At 44.7% G+C, this 16317-nt stretch overlaps 1 protein-coding gene across 1 annotated transcript in view; it reads left to right on the forward strand.

Moving 5' to 3' along the window:
• Window positions 1-10186, forward strand: part of LOC309544072 (BOS complex subunit NCLN-like) — a gene marked incomplete at its 5' end in the record, with an annotated part of 92381 nt that extends 82195 nt beyond the window's left edge. The window contains 2 exons of the mRNA XM_082243023.1: window positions 7740-7818; window positions 10103-10186. Coding sequence (XP_082099149.1) covers window positions 7740-7818; window positions 10103-10162 — 139 coding nt within the window. The 3' untranslated portion in view covers window positions 10163-10186. The remainder of the gene's footprint in view (window positions 1-7739; window positions 7819-10102) is intronic.
• Between the last annotated feature and the right edge of the window lie 6131 nt (window positions 10187-16317).

The raw sequence follows: 16317 nt of genomic DNA on the forward strand, positions 1-16317 counted from the left end.
CACTTGCCGGGATGTAAAAAGAAATGGCTTGATCCTTGTAAAAAGGCATTTCCTGTCCCACTTTGTGTGCGGCCCATAAATATTAATTAGGCGCAGGTCCTGCCCTCCCACAAGGACGTCTAAGACCATACATCTCCCAATCTCCACCTCAATAACCTGCCGGACAGTTACCATGCCGGTTTTAAACAACACTGCCACCCCGCCGTAAGGCTCGGCCGCAAGAGACCAGTAAGATGGACCATACCTCCACTCTCTCTTGGCCATATGAATATCTGCCAAGGAGGTGAGCCTAGTCTCCTGCAAAAATAAAATTTCAGCATCTAATTGGCTGAACAAAAAGAAGGCCATAGAACGAGCTCTTACCGACTTAATACTGGCGACATTTATTGTCACAACTTTTAACGGAGGGGGAACCGCCATTTGGGTTATTGGGTGGATTGCTTCTTAGCTCCCCTCTGCTGCTCATCACCAGAAGCCTCTCTTTTTCTTGAGGCCTCCTCCAACTCCATTTCTGAGTCTGAATTTTGTTCAGAGGAAGCTCCAGATGAGGAAATATCCCAAGCGGAAGCCCTAGAACGGTTGGGGACAGACACTGGGGCTTCCTGTCCCTGTTCCGTCCTCACCGCCTGTCTCTTCCGCCTCACAACCCTCCTTCTCTCCTCCAGGTACTGCAGGTCAGACTCCGAGATGTTTTCATCTCTTGTTTTTTTCTTCAAAGTCTTCGCAGAAGAAGCAGCAGCACCCTTTTTGGCACATGCCACCGCTCCAGGTGGGGGGGGACCTTCCCTTAAGTCAGACCTAGGAGACTCATGGGGTAAGACTGACTCGGGGGGCACAGACTTAGAAGGTTCTGACACAAGAGGAGCAGGGACAGTAGGCTGGGGGGACACAGGGACAGACACAGAAGGAATACCTACAGACACAGGAGGGTTGGCCACAGAAACTGGGGAGGGATCCTGAACAGGACCTGGGGGGTCAGTCACCGCAGAGGAGGATGGTACACCAGGGGCCTCATCCTCCATCCTGTCCAGCCTCAACAGCTCATCTACTACCTCCTTCTCCATATTGTGCCAGGCCTCCGGACATCGGCTGTAGGGGTGGCCAAGGCGCAGGCACAGGTTGCACCTTATCGCCTGGGTGCAGTCCCTGGCCACATGACCCTGTCCCCGACATACCGAACATATTAAGGCTGAACAGGAGGAGCTAAAATGCCCCTTTTCTCCACAGCGGTGACACAGCTTTGGCTGACCAGGATAAAAAACAGTCATCCTATCCCTCCCTATGAAAGCCGAGGAGGGCAGGTGACGGACAACATTCCCATCCCTGGCCAACCTAACCATTACTGACCAACCCCCAGTCCAGATGCCACGTTCATCAAGGATTTTATTTGGCGTTGTCAAAACCTCACCATAGTTCCTTAACCAGACCTCCAAGTCCCGAGCAGGAACACTCTCGTTAGTGAGGATGATGGTTATTTTTTTAACCGTTGATCTTTGTGAAACAGCAACTGGTGCCAGATCTTCCCATTCGGGTCTTGACCTGCACCGAGCCTCATATCGTTCCCACAACAGGTCAAGACCCTCTGGCCTGGTGAAGCTGATTGTGTACTCCCGGCTCCCAGCTACATGTATTAGGGCATAAAGGTCATTCGCCCCAAAGCCCATCTCCAAAATCATATCCACCACCACACGCCGTGCTGGAGAGACTGCACCACCTTCCCATTTAAGAATGACTACATTACGCCTTGGACCCCCAGCAGAAGCCAGAGACCCAAGACCGGAACCAGGGGTGCTCAAAGTGGCAGTCTGTGGTGTAAATCTCTGCCTCTGCCTCATTGGCTGCAGCCCTGGCTTAATAATATTACCAGGTGCAGAGCGTACCACCTGAGCAAAAGAGGGCTTATCAGGGCCAAGGCCCCACACTGATGTAAGTTTAGCTGGTACATTACTATCCTTATTATTAATTGCTTGTACTGAGCCAGCAGGATTGTCCATTGCACACATATTGGCAGCACTATTCAGAACACCTGAAATAGAAAAATCGTTAGAAGAATCGTTACAATCACCATTCATTATCACAGCCTTTGACTCAGCAAAAGGGGGGTTAATGGGTTGTTCAGGCTCTTGTAGTTCCTTTGCTGCAATGTCATTTTTTAAACGCAGTTTTTCCTGCAAGGAAACATCAGCAGCTGAAATATTGCTGGATACAAAATTACCAGCCTGGGTGTCATTGGGCAAAACATCCGCATTAACCAAGGTGTTAAATGGCACAAAAATAGTTTTATCAGTCACTTGTGACTTGCTAGGCTTTACCTTATCAGGCACATTGTCAGGAAAGTTCTCCTCACCAAACACCAGCTGATTCTCCTGTAATGGAGACTCCACTGCCTGGATCACTTTAAGCATGCCTCCTGAGCCCTGAGAAGGCAACGGGCTGTTCACCTCACCTTGGGGAGTCAGGGGGTCAGAACTGGGGGTCTCCTCCACCTCCATCTTTGCCATCCTTGCAAATCTGCGGTCATTGCAGAACATTTCTTTAAAGGGCCCCTCTTTACCTTCCATCATGGCCACAATGGTTTCCGGGTGTTGAACCCGGACCTTTGCCAACTGGATTTCCGGATCCATAGATCCACGGTTGCGGCTGTGCAAACCTTCCCGTTGCTTTCGCAGGCGTTTCAACTCTGCTCTGAGCTTGTAGAGCTGGTCTCTCTCCCTATTCAGGACCTTGATCCCGGCCACCACTCGCTCCCGAATGGACTCGGTATCCTCATCCTCACCAGGGGCAGAGAGATCTCCAGCCATGGCTTGTCCAGGAGCAGGCATGTCATCCGTCAGCCCAAGGGATGGTTCAGAGCTTCCAGCAGGAGGGGCCCTGCTGGCCTGCATGGCCTCCCAGATAGGGGCCAGCAGGGCTGGGAGAGATTTTACCAGACTCCCCTCTCAAACAGATCACCTGGAGCAGCTCCAGACACACAGCCAGAGAACCTTGCAGCAGCCACACCCGAAGCTGAATGATGGGAAACTACTCCTCCCACTGACACCAATGATGGGGCACTATTCCTCCCACTGACACCAATGATGGGGCACTATTCCTCCCACTGACACCAATGATGGGGCACTATTCCTCCCACTGATACCAATGATGGGGCACTATTCCTCCCACTGACACCAATGATGGGGCACTATTCCTCCCACTGACACCAATGATGGGGCACTATTCCTCCCCCTGACACCAATGATGGGGCACTATTCCTCCCACTGACACCAATGATGGGGCACTATTCCTCCCACTGACACCAATGATGGGGCACTTTTCCTCCCACTGACACCAATGATGGGGCACTATTCCTTCCACTGACACCATTGATGGGGCACTATGCCTCCCACTGACACCAATGACACCAATAATGGGGCACTATTCCTCCCACTGACACCAATGATGGGGCACTATTCCTCCCACTGACACCAATGATGGGGCACTATTCCTCCCACTGACACCAATGATGGGGCACTATTCCTCCCACTGATACCAATGATGGGGCACTATTCCTCCCACTGACACCAATGATGGGGCACTATTCCTCCCTCTGATACCAATGATGGGGCACTATTCCTCCCACTGATACCAATGATGGGGCCAAAAGATAAACAAAAACAGCTTATTTCAGCATTAATATAAAAAAAAAGCCAATACTCCCGGTACACAAAACAAAAGTTCAGTTTATAGCCTGTAAACTTGCCCCTTAACAAGGTATTAAAGTCCCCACCTACTTCAGGGTCCAATGAAAAGGTCACCAATGTCTCAATGACATCCATCTCACACTTCATGGACACCTACTGGCAGCTTCCTGACATTTTCAGTCCTCTCTTACAGGCAGGTTAACCCTTCCATGACCAAAGTCCCTATAGTCAGGGTTGGACTCTTTCCCACCCAAAAGTCTCTCCAAGCCTACAACATTTCAGGTCCCATATTAACCACTTACGACCGCCCGCGGCAGTTATACTGTGGCAGGCAGCCGCTCCTGGGCAAATCGACATAGCTATACGTCGGTCGCGCGCAGGGCAGCTAGGGGGCGAGCACACGCCGCCGCCGGCGCACTCCCGCCCCCGCTTCTCAGTGGGGAAGCTGATGCACGGGGCAGGCAGCCCCGATTGCCGTCTGACACCCGCGATCGTTCCCCGCTGAGAGAGAAGAACAGTCAGCTGTTGTAAACACAGCTGACCGTTCTTCTCCCTGAAATGATCCTTCTATATAGGAACACAGGTCTCTGTAGTCATTTCACAAGCCACGCCCCCCAACAGTTAGAAACACTCCCCTAGGTACACATTTAACCCCTTGATCACCCACAGTGTTAACCCCTTCCCTGCCAGTGTCATTATTACAGTAACAGTGCATATTTTTAGCACTGATTACTGTAGTAATGTCACTGGTCCCCCCCAAAAGTGTCAAAAATGTCAGTTAGGGGTCCGATCTGTCCGCCGCAATGTCGCAGTACTGGCAAAAAAAAAAAATCGCAGATCGCCGCCATTACTAGTAAAAAAAAAATCTTTCCCGTAGTAGATGCGACAACTTTTGCGCAAACCAATCAAAATACGCTTATTGTGATTTTTTTTTTACCAAAAAATATATAGCAGAAAACAAATTGGCATAAAATGTTAAAAAATTTTGATTTTTTAATTTTTTTGGGGGGAATGTTATATAGCAGAATGTGAAAAATAAAAATCACAGCGCAAAAAATAAAAATCGCAGAGGTGATCAAATACCACCAAAAGAAATCTCTATTTGTGGGGAAAAAAGCACATCAATTTTATTTGGGTACAGCGTCGCATGTCCACGCAATTGTCCGTTAAAGTAACGCAGTGCCGAATCGCAAAATATGGCCTGGTCATTAAGGGGGCAAATCCTTCCGGTCCAGAAGTGGTTAAGACTTAACAATACTGGAAAAAACTGTAGGTCAGTTTTCCCCTCTCTACGGTATCACCCCAAAACCTCTCATCCTGCATAGGTGAGAATCCCCAAGTATTCCAAAATGTTTATTTCACCCCCTTTAAAGGGACAACAAACCAAATAGCGGGGGCGTGTATCTGTCATCCAGGACCCATCCCTGGGGTCCTGTACAATATGAAATACCATTAAAAAAAAAAAAAAAAGGGGGGGGGGAGCAGCAAACATAAAAATTTTACAGATGTAGCACACCTGCTGGTGAACTTTTAGCCCAGTTGGAGCGAGGGGAGCGGGAGATACCCCAAAACTAAAGACTTGAACACTTTGAGGACTCTTCTCTATCTTGCAGAGCTGCACAAAAATGTCCCACAGAATCTCCAATACTGACAGGTGACTAGGTCTGCTCATAGTCACCAACCCAAACAGCCACAGGATCATTGGCTGTCTCCCTACAATATCCATCAGGCTCTCTCCATCAAGGAAAAACACAAACTCACACCACCATAGGACAGCTGGACACCTTTCCTCCAACTTCCTCCTGGAACTTTCCAGTGAGCTTATTCAGACCCAAACAAACTCCGGGACTAGACCCCCTTAAAAGGCAACCTCAGTGTCACAAGTTAGCCTATAGTTTTGTCTGTATATACTTACCTCCTTGCTGCAGTGCTTCTGTCTGCCTCCCTTCACATGTGGTGTTTGGGCTTCTATGGGCGTCGCCTGCTCCACTGTTGGTTATATCCTGTTCCTGTCAATTACTTCCTGAGTCACCTCCCTGTGTGCTTCCCTATATATACACATGCTCAGTGCACTGCTCCTTGCTTGAGCAACATCGCTGTTCTCTGAGCTCCCAGTCGTGTATCCCTTGGCTATTGTATCTGATCTCCTGTGTACCGACCCGGCTTCGTTTCTCCATCTATGTTTGTCTGCTGCCTGTCCTGACCTCGGCTTGTCTCTTGGACCTCCTTATAGTCTCCTGTTTACCCTGCACATGCCAGTGGTCTCCACATCCTCAGCTGGGCCTACCTGGGGGCCGCGACCTGGTTCCAGTCTGCTGCAAGTCCATCCCCACCATCAGGGGCCCTGGTGAAGAACCAGGCTGGGGCTTAGACTCCGCGCCCTGGGGAATCCTGAGCTGGGGATCTATAAGGGCTCACTACCACAGACTCGTTGACACTCAGTTGTGAACTCAATGTTTTCTAGCTGGCACTTCCAGGAATCCTGCCCATGGGGCAGAACCCCTACACAGGGGTCTCCTCCAGTAGGAGTGAACCCAGGAACTCCGCTGCTCCTGTCCTCCAGCCCCACACCATTCATGGGCTATCCCATCACCCTCTGGGCTCACCTACCCAGGGATTGGCTGGAGTCTCACAAACACTCAGGCTGCTTACTCAGTTCTTCCTGCCACTATAATTCCAGAATCCTCTAGAATACAGGGGAAAGCAATCAGAGCAGCAGCATGTGATACACTGAGCAGACCTAGACAATCAACCCCTGCTTACAGAAGAGCCAGCCTAGACAATCAACCCCTGCTTACAGAGGAGCCAGCCTAGAGAATCAACCCCTGCTTACAGAACAGCCAGCCTAGACAATCAACCCCTGCTTACAGAACAGCCAGCCTAGACAATCAACCCCTGCTTACAGAAGAGCCAGCCTAGACAATCAACCCCTGCTTACAGAAGAGCCAGACTAGACAATCAACCCCTGCTTACAGAAGAGCCAGCCTAGACAATCAACCCCTGCTTACAGAAGAGCCAGACTAGACAATCAACCCCTGCTTACAGAAGAGCCAGCCTAGACAATCAACCCCTGCTTACAGAAGAGCCAGTCTAGAAAATCAACCCCTGCTTACAGAAGAGCCAGTCTAGAAAATCAACCCCTGCTTACAGAAGAGCCAGCCTAGACAATCAACCCCTGCTTACAGAAGAGCCAGCCTAGACAATCAACCCCTGCTTACAGAAGAGCCAGTCTAGACAATCAACCCCTGCTTACAGAAGAGCCAACCAAATGTTCCTATTAACCTGCACTACTCTAGAAGGGTGACACAGATATACAAATTATTTCCCGGTAGTTGTCACAATTAGGACAATGATAAATGTGCACTTACTGGGAAATACTACCACACTCAATAGGTGTGCAAGGTTAAAAAAAAGAAACAAATCCTTTGAGTTCAACCAGAAAAAAAATTATAAATAAATAAACATTGTCAGGTGCAATGGGCAGGATTCTCTCTGCATTCTAGTTGGACAACCCCAATACTAAAGGGTCACCCAGAATTCATACATTTTTCCGGTTGAATACAATTTAACCTCTTGCCTACCGGGCACTTTCACCCCCTTCTTGCCCAGGCCAATTTTCAGCTTTTAGCGCTGTCACACTTTGAATGACAATTGCGCAGTCATGCAATGCTGTACCCAAATGACATTTTTTATAATTTTTTCACACAAATAGATATTTCTTTTGGTGGTATTTAATTACCACTGGGGTTTTTATTCTTTGCTAAATAAACGATTAAAGATTGAAAATTAAAAAAAATAGTTTGTTATAAAATTTTGCAAACAGGTAATTTTTCTCCTTCACTGATGTGCCCTAAAGAGGCTGCACTGATGGGCGCTGATGAGGTTGCACTGATGGAAACTAATGAGACGGCACTGGTAGGCTGCACTGATGAGAAAAGACTTATGGGCACTGGCACGTGGTATTGTTAGGTGACACTGATGAGGAGGCACTGTGGGCACATCAACATTTATAGACCTCTATATGTCTAATTGACTTATTTGTGTTATCTCATATCGTAGGGTGAAGCCGGCTGTGTTTGATCTGTTTATGGCTGTCATTATTGCGGCCTACTTGGGGGTGATTCACAAAGCTGTCCAAGTAAGTGATACCCAACACACCAGAGGGTAACCCAACACAGTGAGATATTAGGAGCAATTTTCCAACGTATGAAAAATGCTGTAGACATTTTGTGCTGTTACCTAACCTGTATCACAAAGAAATATAATGGACTAGGGTCAATTTTATTCACAAATCTTTTTTTGTTGCTTTTTTTTTTTTTAACTATTTAAATAAAATCTTTGACTAAAAAAATAAATAAATATATAATAATTTCAAATGTTTGTTTTTTGGTATTCCAGAAAACTTGGGCAAATGTCTTTGTGCTGTGACCTGGCCTTTATCACAGAGAAACATAATGGATTAGAGTCAATTTTATTGAAACTTTTTTTTTTTTTTAAATAGTTTTTTTTTTTTAACTATTTGCATAAAATCTTTGACTAAAAAGATAATGTCAAATGTCTATTTTTTTGTATTCCTGAACATAATGAAGAACAATTAGGGTAAAGAACACAAACAAAACAAGCACTGCATAAAAACAGTTTTACCGTATTTTGTATATGGTACTAAAAATTCAAACACTGACAAAGCTGAATTTCATCTTCTAAAATGTATTTTACATAGAGTATTTTTCAGAGTTATTTTTTTTTTTCTTAACATGTTTTCAGGTTAAAAATAAATGTAAGGAGGCATTCCCTATGAAACAAATGTAAGGAGGCATTCCTTATGAAATAAATGTAAGGAGGCATTCCCTATGAAGATTTTGTGGTTCTTAAAGTGTGTCTAAATCTAAAAAAAAAAAAAAAAAAAATTAAATACTAATAATAAAAAAATATAATAAAAAAAATAAAAATAGATAAAAATATAATAATACACACACACATATATATATATATATTTTTTTTTTTTTTTTTTTTTACACACATGCTTGGGGGGGGGGGGGACATTTTAAAAAAAATTTTGGCATGAAGTAAAATTTAAAATCCATACCAGACCCTGATAAATGACAGCTTATATCCCCTAATAAATTACAATAGCTCTTGCTTACTATTGGCGAAAGTAATAATTTCATCAATAACTTTCTCTATTAGAAGGAAAAACAATTGTAATATTGACGCCTAGGTGACAGAGAGATTATTATATTCAATACAGCACATAATTCATATAGCTTTACACAAGAATAAAGCTTCATATTATATATAATATAAATCTTACTGCGCTAACTGACGTATAAACAAAGCTGCCAGCACATCAACCGACATAAAAGTTGTCCAAACAATTTTACAAAAAAGTGCAGCGCTAAAATGACTGATACATTCCAGTGATAGTGTATCAAAGATGATAGAAAAGTGAAAAAAGTTAATAATGGTGAGTCCCAAGTATTGAAGATTGAAGCATAAATGTGGAACCATCAAAACTTGCAAACGTGATCAAATAGGAGAGAATTTCCGCACCAACCAAGTGGATAGTGAATGCGCTCACTGGGGGGATATGGACCCAAGTGCCGTATAGCAAAATGGGTCAATCAAGCTTGAAAATTATCCATGGATCTCCCAAGAAATAGCTGTTCCAAAGGATGTTATCAAAAGGGGGCGATATACTCTTGAACAGAGATGGCCATGCCTCCCAGTATAGTATCCATATGTGGAAGCAAGCCAGACAACACGAACAAAGTGTGATACCGCTTACAAAAAAATTCCTCATAGGCTATTGAGTAAGATGTATATGACGAAACGCATCAGGGCCACGTTATCGGTCATCCACCATCATTCCTATCCTTACATGCTGGTTTACATGGATGTTTGTAAGTTGTTTTGATCCCTTTTTTTAATAAACATCCATGTAAACCAGCATGTAAGGATAGGAATGATGATGGATGACAGATAATGTGGCTCTGATGCGTTTCGTCATATAGGACTTCCTCAATAACCTATGAGGAATTTTATTGTAAGCGGTATCACTTTTTTGTGTTGTCTGGCTTACTTCCACATATGGATACTATACTGGGAGACATGGCCATCTCTGTTGAAGAGTATATCGTCACCTTTTGATAACATCCTTTGGAACAGCCATTTCTTGGGAGATCCATGGATAATTTTCAAGCTTGATTGACCCATTTGCTATACGGTACTTGGGTCCATATCCTCTGGTGAGCGCATTCATTATCAGCTTCATATTATAGCCATGTCATTTTTTTGAATCTCATTAGACTTCCCTGAAACTATCACTTTTTGAAAATAAGGATCCTTATCTCAGTGTGTTAGCTTTGTAAATTGAATCTGTAAGGTGAATATAATGAGCCTCCTTTCCCCTCTTTTCTCCCCAGAATTCCGGACCAGCATATAATGGGTTTGTCCTCCTTATTACAAAGCAGAAGAGGAGATGAAGAGGTGCCTGAGATCCACCATCCGTCCTCTTCATCACCAAATGGAACTCAACTTCTTATATCACAGCTGTCTGTTTTTTAAAAATAAATTGATAGAAACATTTTGTATTGGTCTGTGAACTCCCATGTCCCCTGTGTGTGTGGGCTCCACTGGAAGTACTATCCTGGAGTGTTGGGTTTTCATCATAGCTGCAGATGATTCACAAGCATTGCTGCTAAGGCACAGCACAGGCAAGGCACAGCTTAGGCCCTGTTCACACCTAAACATTTTTCAGCTCGTAAAATGCTCATCTCTGAAAATCCAAATTGCCCAAAAAGCAAAATCCAATTCATTTCAGTAGCCCCTGTTCACATCTAAGCGTTTTGTCGCCTGAAGCTCAAAAAATACACAAGCTTCTTTTTGGGTATATTACAAGCTTTTTTGGTCCTATAGGAATGAAACGCCTGAATAGAACCTTATGAGCATTTTACCAGCGTTTTTCAGCCACACAGTTGCTCTCCACCCCTTTTTCACATAAAGCACATGGTCAGCAAGATGGAGGACAGCAGCCTCCTGTATGAAGCAGAAAGTTTCATCGCTTTGGTGTGGGGACATCCCTGTGTTTATAAAAAAGTTATTGGGAGGGCACACCCTAAACGCACAATTCTCAGGTTGGTGCTGCTAAAAGACCAATATACAAATTGAACAATATATTAGCGCACACATATGGCGCTTTTCCACTGCATGGAACCGAAGGGTTCGGCGCGCTTTTGGGCTTTTCCGCTGCATGGTACGGTGTTGGAACGGTTCGGTGGCGCTTTTCCACTACATGGAACCGGACGGTACGGCTCGCTTAAACAGTACCACCTCAGTTGTGGTTCCAAGAGGACCGTAACGGTAACATATCCCATAATCCTTTGCATGCAGCCTTGACTGTTCGTGGTTATCCCACCCACTTACTACTTTAGTGGAAAAGCAAACTGTACCAAACCGTTCCAACACCATGCGGTACCATGCAGTGGAAAACCAAACCGAGCCAAGCAGGGCCGAGTGGAGCCGAGCCGGTACTTGCAGTGGAAATGTGCCAAAACACAGAAAAAAGTTGTTTTCAAATCTTGCAAGGCTATTTAAAACACCTGCTCAATATGGGGATTTGGTCTCACCATATGTATATATGTATAGTCCTGACCAGACTTATGGGCGGAGCACCCCACTCTCCCACACCAAAACCTCATTAGCATTATCCACCTGTGAGTAGTTCCAGGAGGGGTCCCTTCATTGCAGTTCTAGCAGAGGAATCTGCAGCCTGCAAACTTTTCCCATGACAGGAGTGAGTATTGCCCTATGGTTTTGAAAAGTGGGATTATCTTCTCTATGAATAGTGTAGAACCCACTGAAAATGGGGTACTTTGAAGTAGTGGTGGGCTTAAGCACAGTATGGCCATATGGTGTGACCAAATCCCCATTTTTACTTTATAAGAGCAGGTGTTTTTAAATAGCCTTGCAAAATTTGAAAACAACTTTTTTCTGTGTATGTGTGCGCTATTATATTGTTCAATCCCTGTGTTTATGACACCAAAGACCCAAAATATAAAAATCAGAACTTCAAAGCAAGAGCGTGGGAGGAAATCTCATCAAAAATTGTTGTCGGGTGGTGCAATCTGACACAAACCCAGAAGCATGATAAAAGGTAAAAGTTTTCTAGCTTTTTCTGTAGCCATATTGTGCCTTTGCCGTCTTCTCGCAGGTCATGTATTTCTTGTTGGCACTCCCATGCATGTGAAATCGCAGGGTGTGTCTGCGTCCTGCAGGAAAATCACATGGTTAAAAAGACCACACGATATCACTGTGGGTCCAGACCTTCAATTTTATGGGGGTGCCATTCAGAATGCGTGGCACCCCCCACACATGTGAAATCCCAGGGCGTGTCTGCAGCCTGCAGAAAAATCACACAGGATTCTAGGGGAAAAAAAACTTTATTATGCACAGCAATACAGGGAAATAGTACTGGAAGTCCTTTTTTTCAAATATATTTGAAATTGGCATATTATCAGTTTTCAATGGCTTCCCGTTGCCATGGAACCTGTCCAGTTGTCATGAAAAAAGTGTCAAACTCATCCCCGGATATGGGCACCACTTGTACACCCATGGCTCCCGCTCCATTGAGCCTTCTGCATAGGGTGCATTAAGGCATCTTCAAAGCAAACGCAATCCCGCTGCCTTACAAAATTGTGTAAGATACATGCTGCCTTCACTGCACATATGACGTTCTGCATATTTAGATTGATGGCGCTGTGCAAAAACACCATTTGTTTGAAAGCAAGCCAAAGGCACATTCCATCACTCTTCTTGCTCTAGTCAGCCTGTAATTGAATACCCTCTTTTCAATGTTTAGGTTACGACTTGAATAGGGCCTTAAAAAGTGCTCTCCTAATGCAAAAGCTTCATCCCCAACAAAAACGTAGGGTGCAGGTGGATGATTGGTTCCTGGAAGCGGAGAGTTTACAGGCAGGTCCAGATCATTGGAACACAGCATCTGGCCGAAGGTAGAATTGGAAAAGATGCTGGAGTCTGAACTACTTCCATAGGAACCTATATCGGAAGCAGTAGTTGGCATCCACAACCGCTATTAGGACAAAAGAAAAATATTTTTTGTAATGGAAGTGGAAGCAAATACTTCAATGTTTTCCGTCTACCGCTCCCACGCAGTTCGGAAAATTGCACCTCTCCCAAATCAAATTGGAGATTGATAGCCATTCCTTGTTCGTAGGCTTTGCCATCACCATATTGTGCATCACATCCCAAAGTGCACTGCACTTGTCCCGTATTCTGTAGCTCGCTGTTGATTTTCCAACCATGAAAGAAAAGTGCAAACTTCCCAATGATTGTCCAGTAGCTAAGTACCTGTGAAAGAAAGAAAAATGACATAATTTTCTTCTGTTTTGTTTTACAGTACCCCTCATGAAAAGAAAATGTAAAAGCCTCAAAGATGCCTATACAAGATATAGGAGACACTTGAGGGGGTTTAGAAGTGACCAGGCTGCCGAGGAACTTCTTAGCTACCTAGGCAATGTGTTCAGCCTTATAAAAAGAGGATTTTCTGAATACCTTTGTTCTAACGAATGGTAAATTACTGTTGCCTTATTATCAGTCTGCCATTTCTCCTCTGACTTGAGGGAGAGAAAGGAGGTGACTCTATTGTAATGTTATATACTAATAAAGCAGACAGTTCCAAAAAATGTTAAAAATATGTAGCATCCTCCTAGGTAGGTAAAAGGCTAGTATCTCCATCTGCTTATAAGGGAAGCATGTTGCCTGTGTCCATGTGTGATTCATCTGGCCTGAGGGAGTGTCCCCACTGTATCCAATCGGGGAGCCTGTTGGACAGTGGAGGAAACCCAGCCAGTGACACACAGGCTTTTGTAACTAGCCCATTGGGTTGGCACAAACAGTGGAGCATCCTGTTATAAAAGCCAAGGGCACATGTGACAGGGGTCTTTGGGCGGGAAGCCAGGTCCCAGGAGGAGGGCGACAGCTGTCCCTCCTCCTGTTGGTTGTGGAAAGTGGTCACAGGCAGTCGGCCTAGTGGACCAGGAGTGTGGTGCTGAGCAGGAGGTCCAGGAGACTGACAAGCGGAGTTGAGGCAGAAGCAACCTTGGGAAAAACAGTTTTTGTGAGTACCGGAAAGATTGCCAGGGGTCTGCCCAGGAAAGGGCACCGCCCCGGAAGAGTGTCAGTGAACAGGAGTTCAGCACACACAGCAAGTTAGAAAGGGGGTGCCAAGTTAGACCCTGAAGAGTAACTTAAACAGGATCATACTTTTATCTTCACTTCAGTGGCAAGGTGAAGCAGCGGCCTTGCCGCACACATTGCAGCTAGTGTCCTCAGAATTGTGCATAGTTCATAGTCGGAGTATCCCACTCATCCCTTCTCCCATCCCAGTTCCAAATAAAAACACAAAAACCAAATCCCCTGGACTGATTATTGTCTGAGCCAAGAACTTTAAATGCCGTTTTGCCTGCGATTGGTTGCTAATGGTAACCCAGGAGACCCGCACGGTGTAATTCTCAGAAGCCCTCTAGGGGTCAGTGCTACAATTAGATAAATGTTTACACTACAAGTACATGTAATGCAACATCTGTATTTGTGTCTCTTCTTCATAGAGGGTAGGGAAAAGAGGGGAAGAGGTTGGGAGTAGGAGATTAGGGTTGCAGGAGAGGAGGTTAGGGGTTAAGAATTTTTTTTTTAGAATTTTTTTATTATAAAATGAAAAAAACATTTTTTGAAGGCAAAAAAAAAAAAAAAAAAATGCATTTATTATTTTTGATTGCATACAGGAGCCTTCATTAGTGATCAGCAGATCATTGATGCCATGCAGGTCTCCTGCACACTGTATCAGTTTACCCGTACATCCCGTACAGGTGAGCTTACACTCGATGACAGGAAGGCCTACCACAGCGCACCAGTTCTTAAGAACTACCACTGTCTGGGCTTGTAGTCATTCAGATACATGGAGCTGTGTGTTTGAATGACATGGCCATGTGGTTTCAGCCCCACACCGCTGCACTGCTTTCAACTAGTGTCAGCTAATAAGGGGAAATTCTCCCCGTTGTAATGTTCTGGTACCACTGGTACCCTTGTTCCATATATTTCTCCTTTTCTAATTGCGTCTCATCTTGTTACACAAGAGACGCATATACCTTTAAGCCGGATGACATCATTGCCGAGCGCCGCTATGAGCGGCTATTTCAATCGCCGGCTTTCTCTCACTCATCGCTCGTTCAAACCACATGTTCACCGCACCTTCTCCTGTGAAGCTGTCAGAGCTGCTGGCATTTCCCTTTGCTGAACTGAAGCCGGAACCTCGCTGCTGATCCGTACCTCGCTACGGGATCACCTCTCACCATTGGACTCTATCCTTACTAACCTATCTATGTGATAAGTACCCCACAGGGGATTCCTTACTAACTGCACTCCTACTGTCATCTACTGCAACTACCAGGACTATCTATATCTATCTATCTCCTATCATCTGCATAAGACTGTTAGCTCTTGGGACTACCTACACTATCCTTGCACTAGGTTACTCTGTCTGAAGTATACTCCAACTGTGTCCTCTTACCATCTGCATTATACTTGACATCAGAACCTATCTGCCTATTATTACCACCTGCAACTCTCCTAAGTGCCCACTATACAATTGCCTGTCTCTCATCTATACTTCTCATATATTCTATCCCTCCATCTATACATCTGATTGAGTATATGTAAATTGTATACAGGCTGTGCACTATGATGAAGTCCTGAGAGTTGGATATGTTGTTCAACAGATCTCTACAAGGATACTGAGTGTAATAATTCTGCAGCTGTAAATCCATCCATTAACAAAAACGCATGAACGTTACACCCGTATGGCTGCCACTGGCTGTATTCTCGCCATATGGCTGCCACTGGCTATAACAAACAGTATACAGTGGGTACGGAAAGTATTCAGACCCCCTTAAATTTTTCCACTCTTTGTTATATTGCAGCCATTTGCTAAAATCATTTAAGTTCCTTCTTCTTCCTCATGAATGTACACATAGCACCCCATACTGACAGAAAAACACAGAATTGTTGACATTGTTGCAGATTTATTAAAAAAGAAAAACTGAAATATCACATGGTCCTAAGTATTCAGACCCTTTGCTCAGTATTTAGTAGAAGCCCCCTTTTGATCTAATACAGCCAGGAGTCTTTTTGGGAAAGCTCATCACCTGAGGACACTGAAATCTTTCTGGTGTTTCTGGGTACTTCGTTTATTACCAGCTGTACTCACACCTCGTAATTTGTCTGTAACTCCCAAAACCCTCAGTGTTTGCTGCACAGCCCAAATATGTGGTCCTCTAGCCAGGCAGTGTGAGCGCTGTATTTTGGGGGTGAGTTTGAGGCGTTTCCTGGATGGTTCAGCATTGATTTGAACTTCATCCCATGTAGTAGAATGTGGATAGACATGTGTCTGTACATTTCTGTACATTTACCCCAGACATGATATAAGATAAACCTGTGTGTAATGTGTGTGAGATCTCCGCCACATCCAGATTGCCTCCATCATGGAGAAGTCGATTATGCTTCTCTTTGTCCTCATCTCCATCCTCAGTATCACACAAAGTCACCCGTGTCTGATTCCTGTAGG

Source organism: Pelophylax lessonae (genome assembly GCF_965119305.1).
Source record: "Pelophylax lessonae genome assembly, chromosome: 1".
NCBI classification, from domain to species: domain Eukaryota; kingdom Metazoa; phylum Chordata; class Amphibia; order Anura; family Ranidae; genus Pelophylax; species Pelophylax lessonae.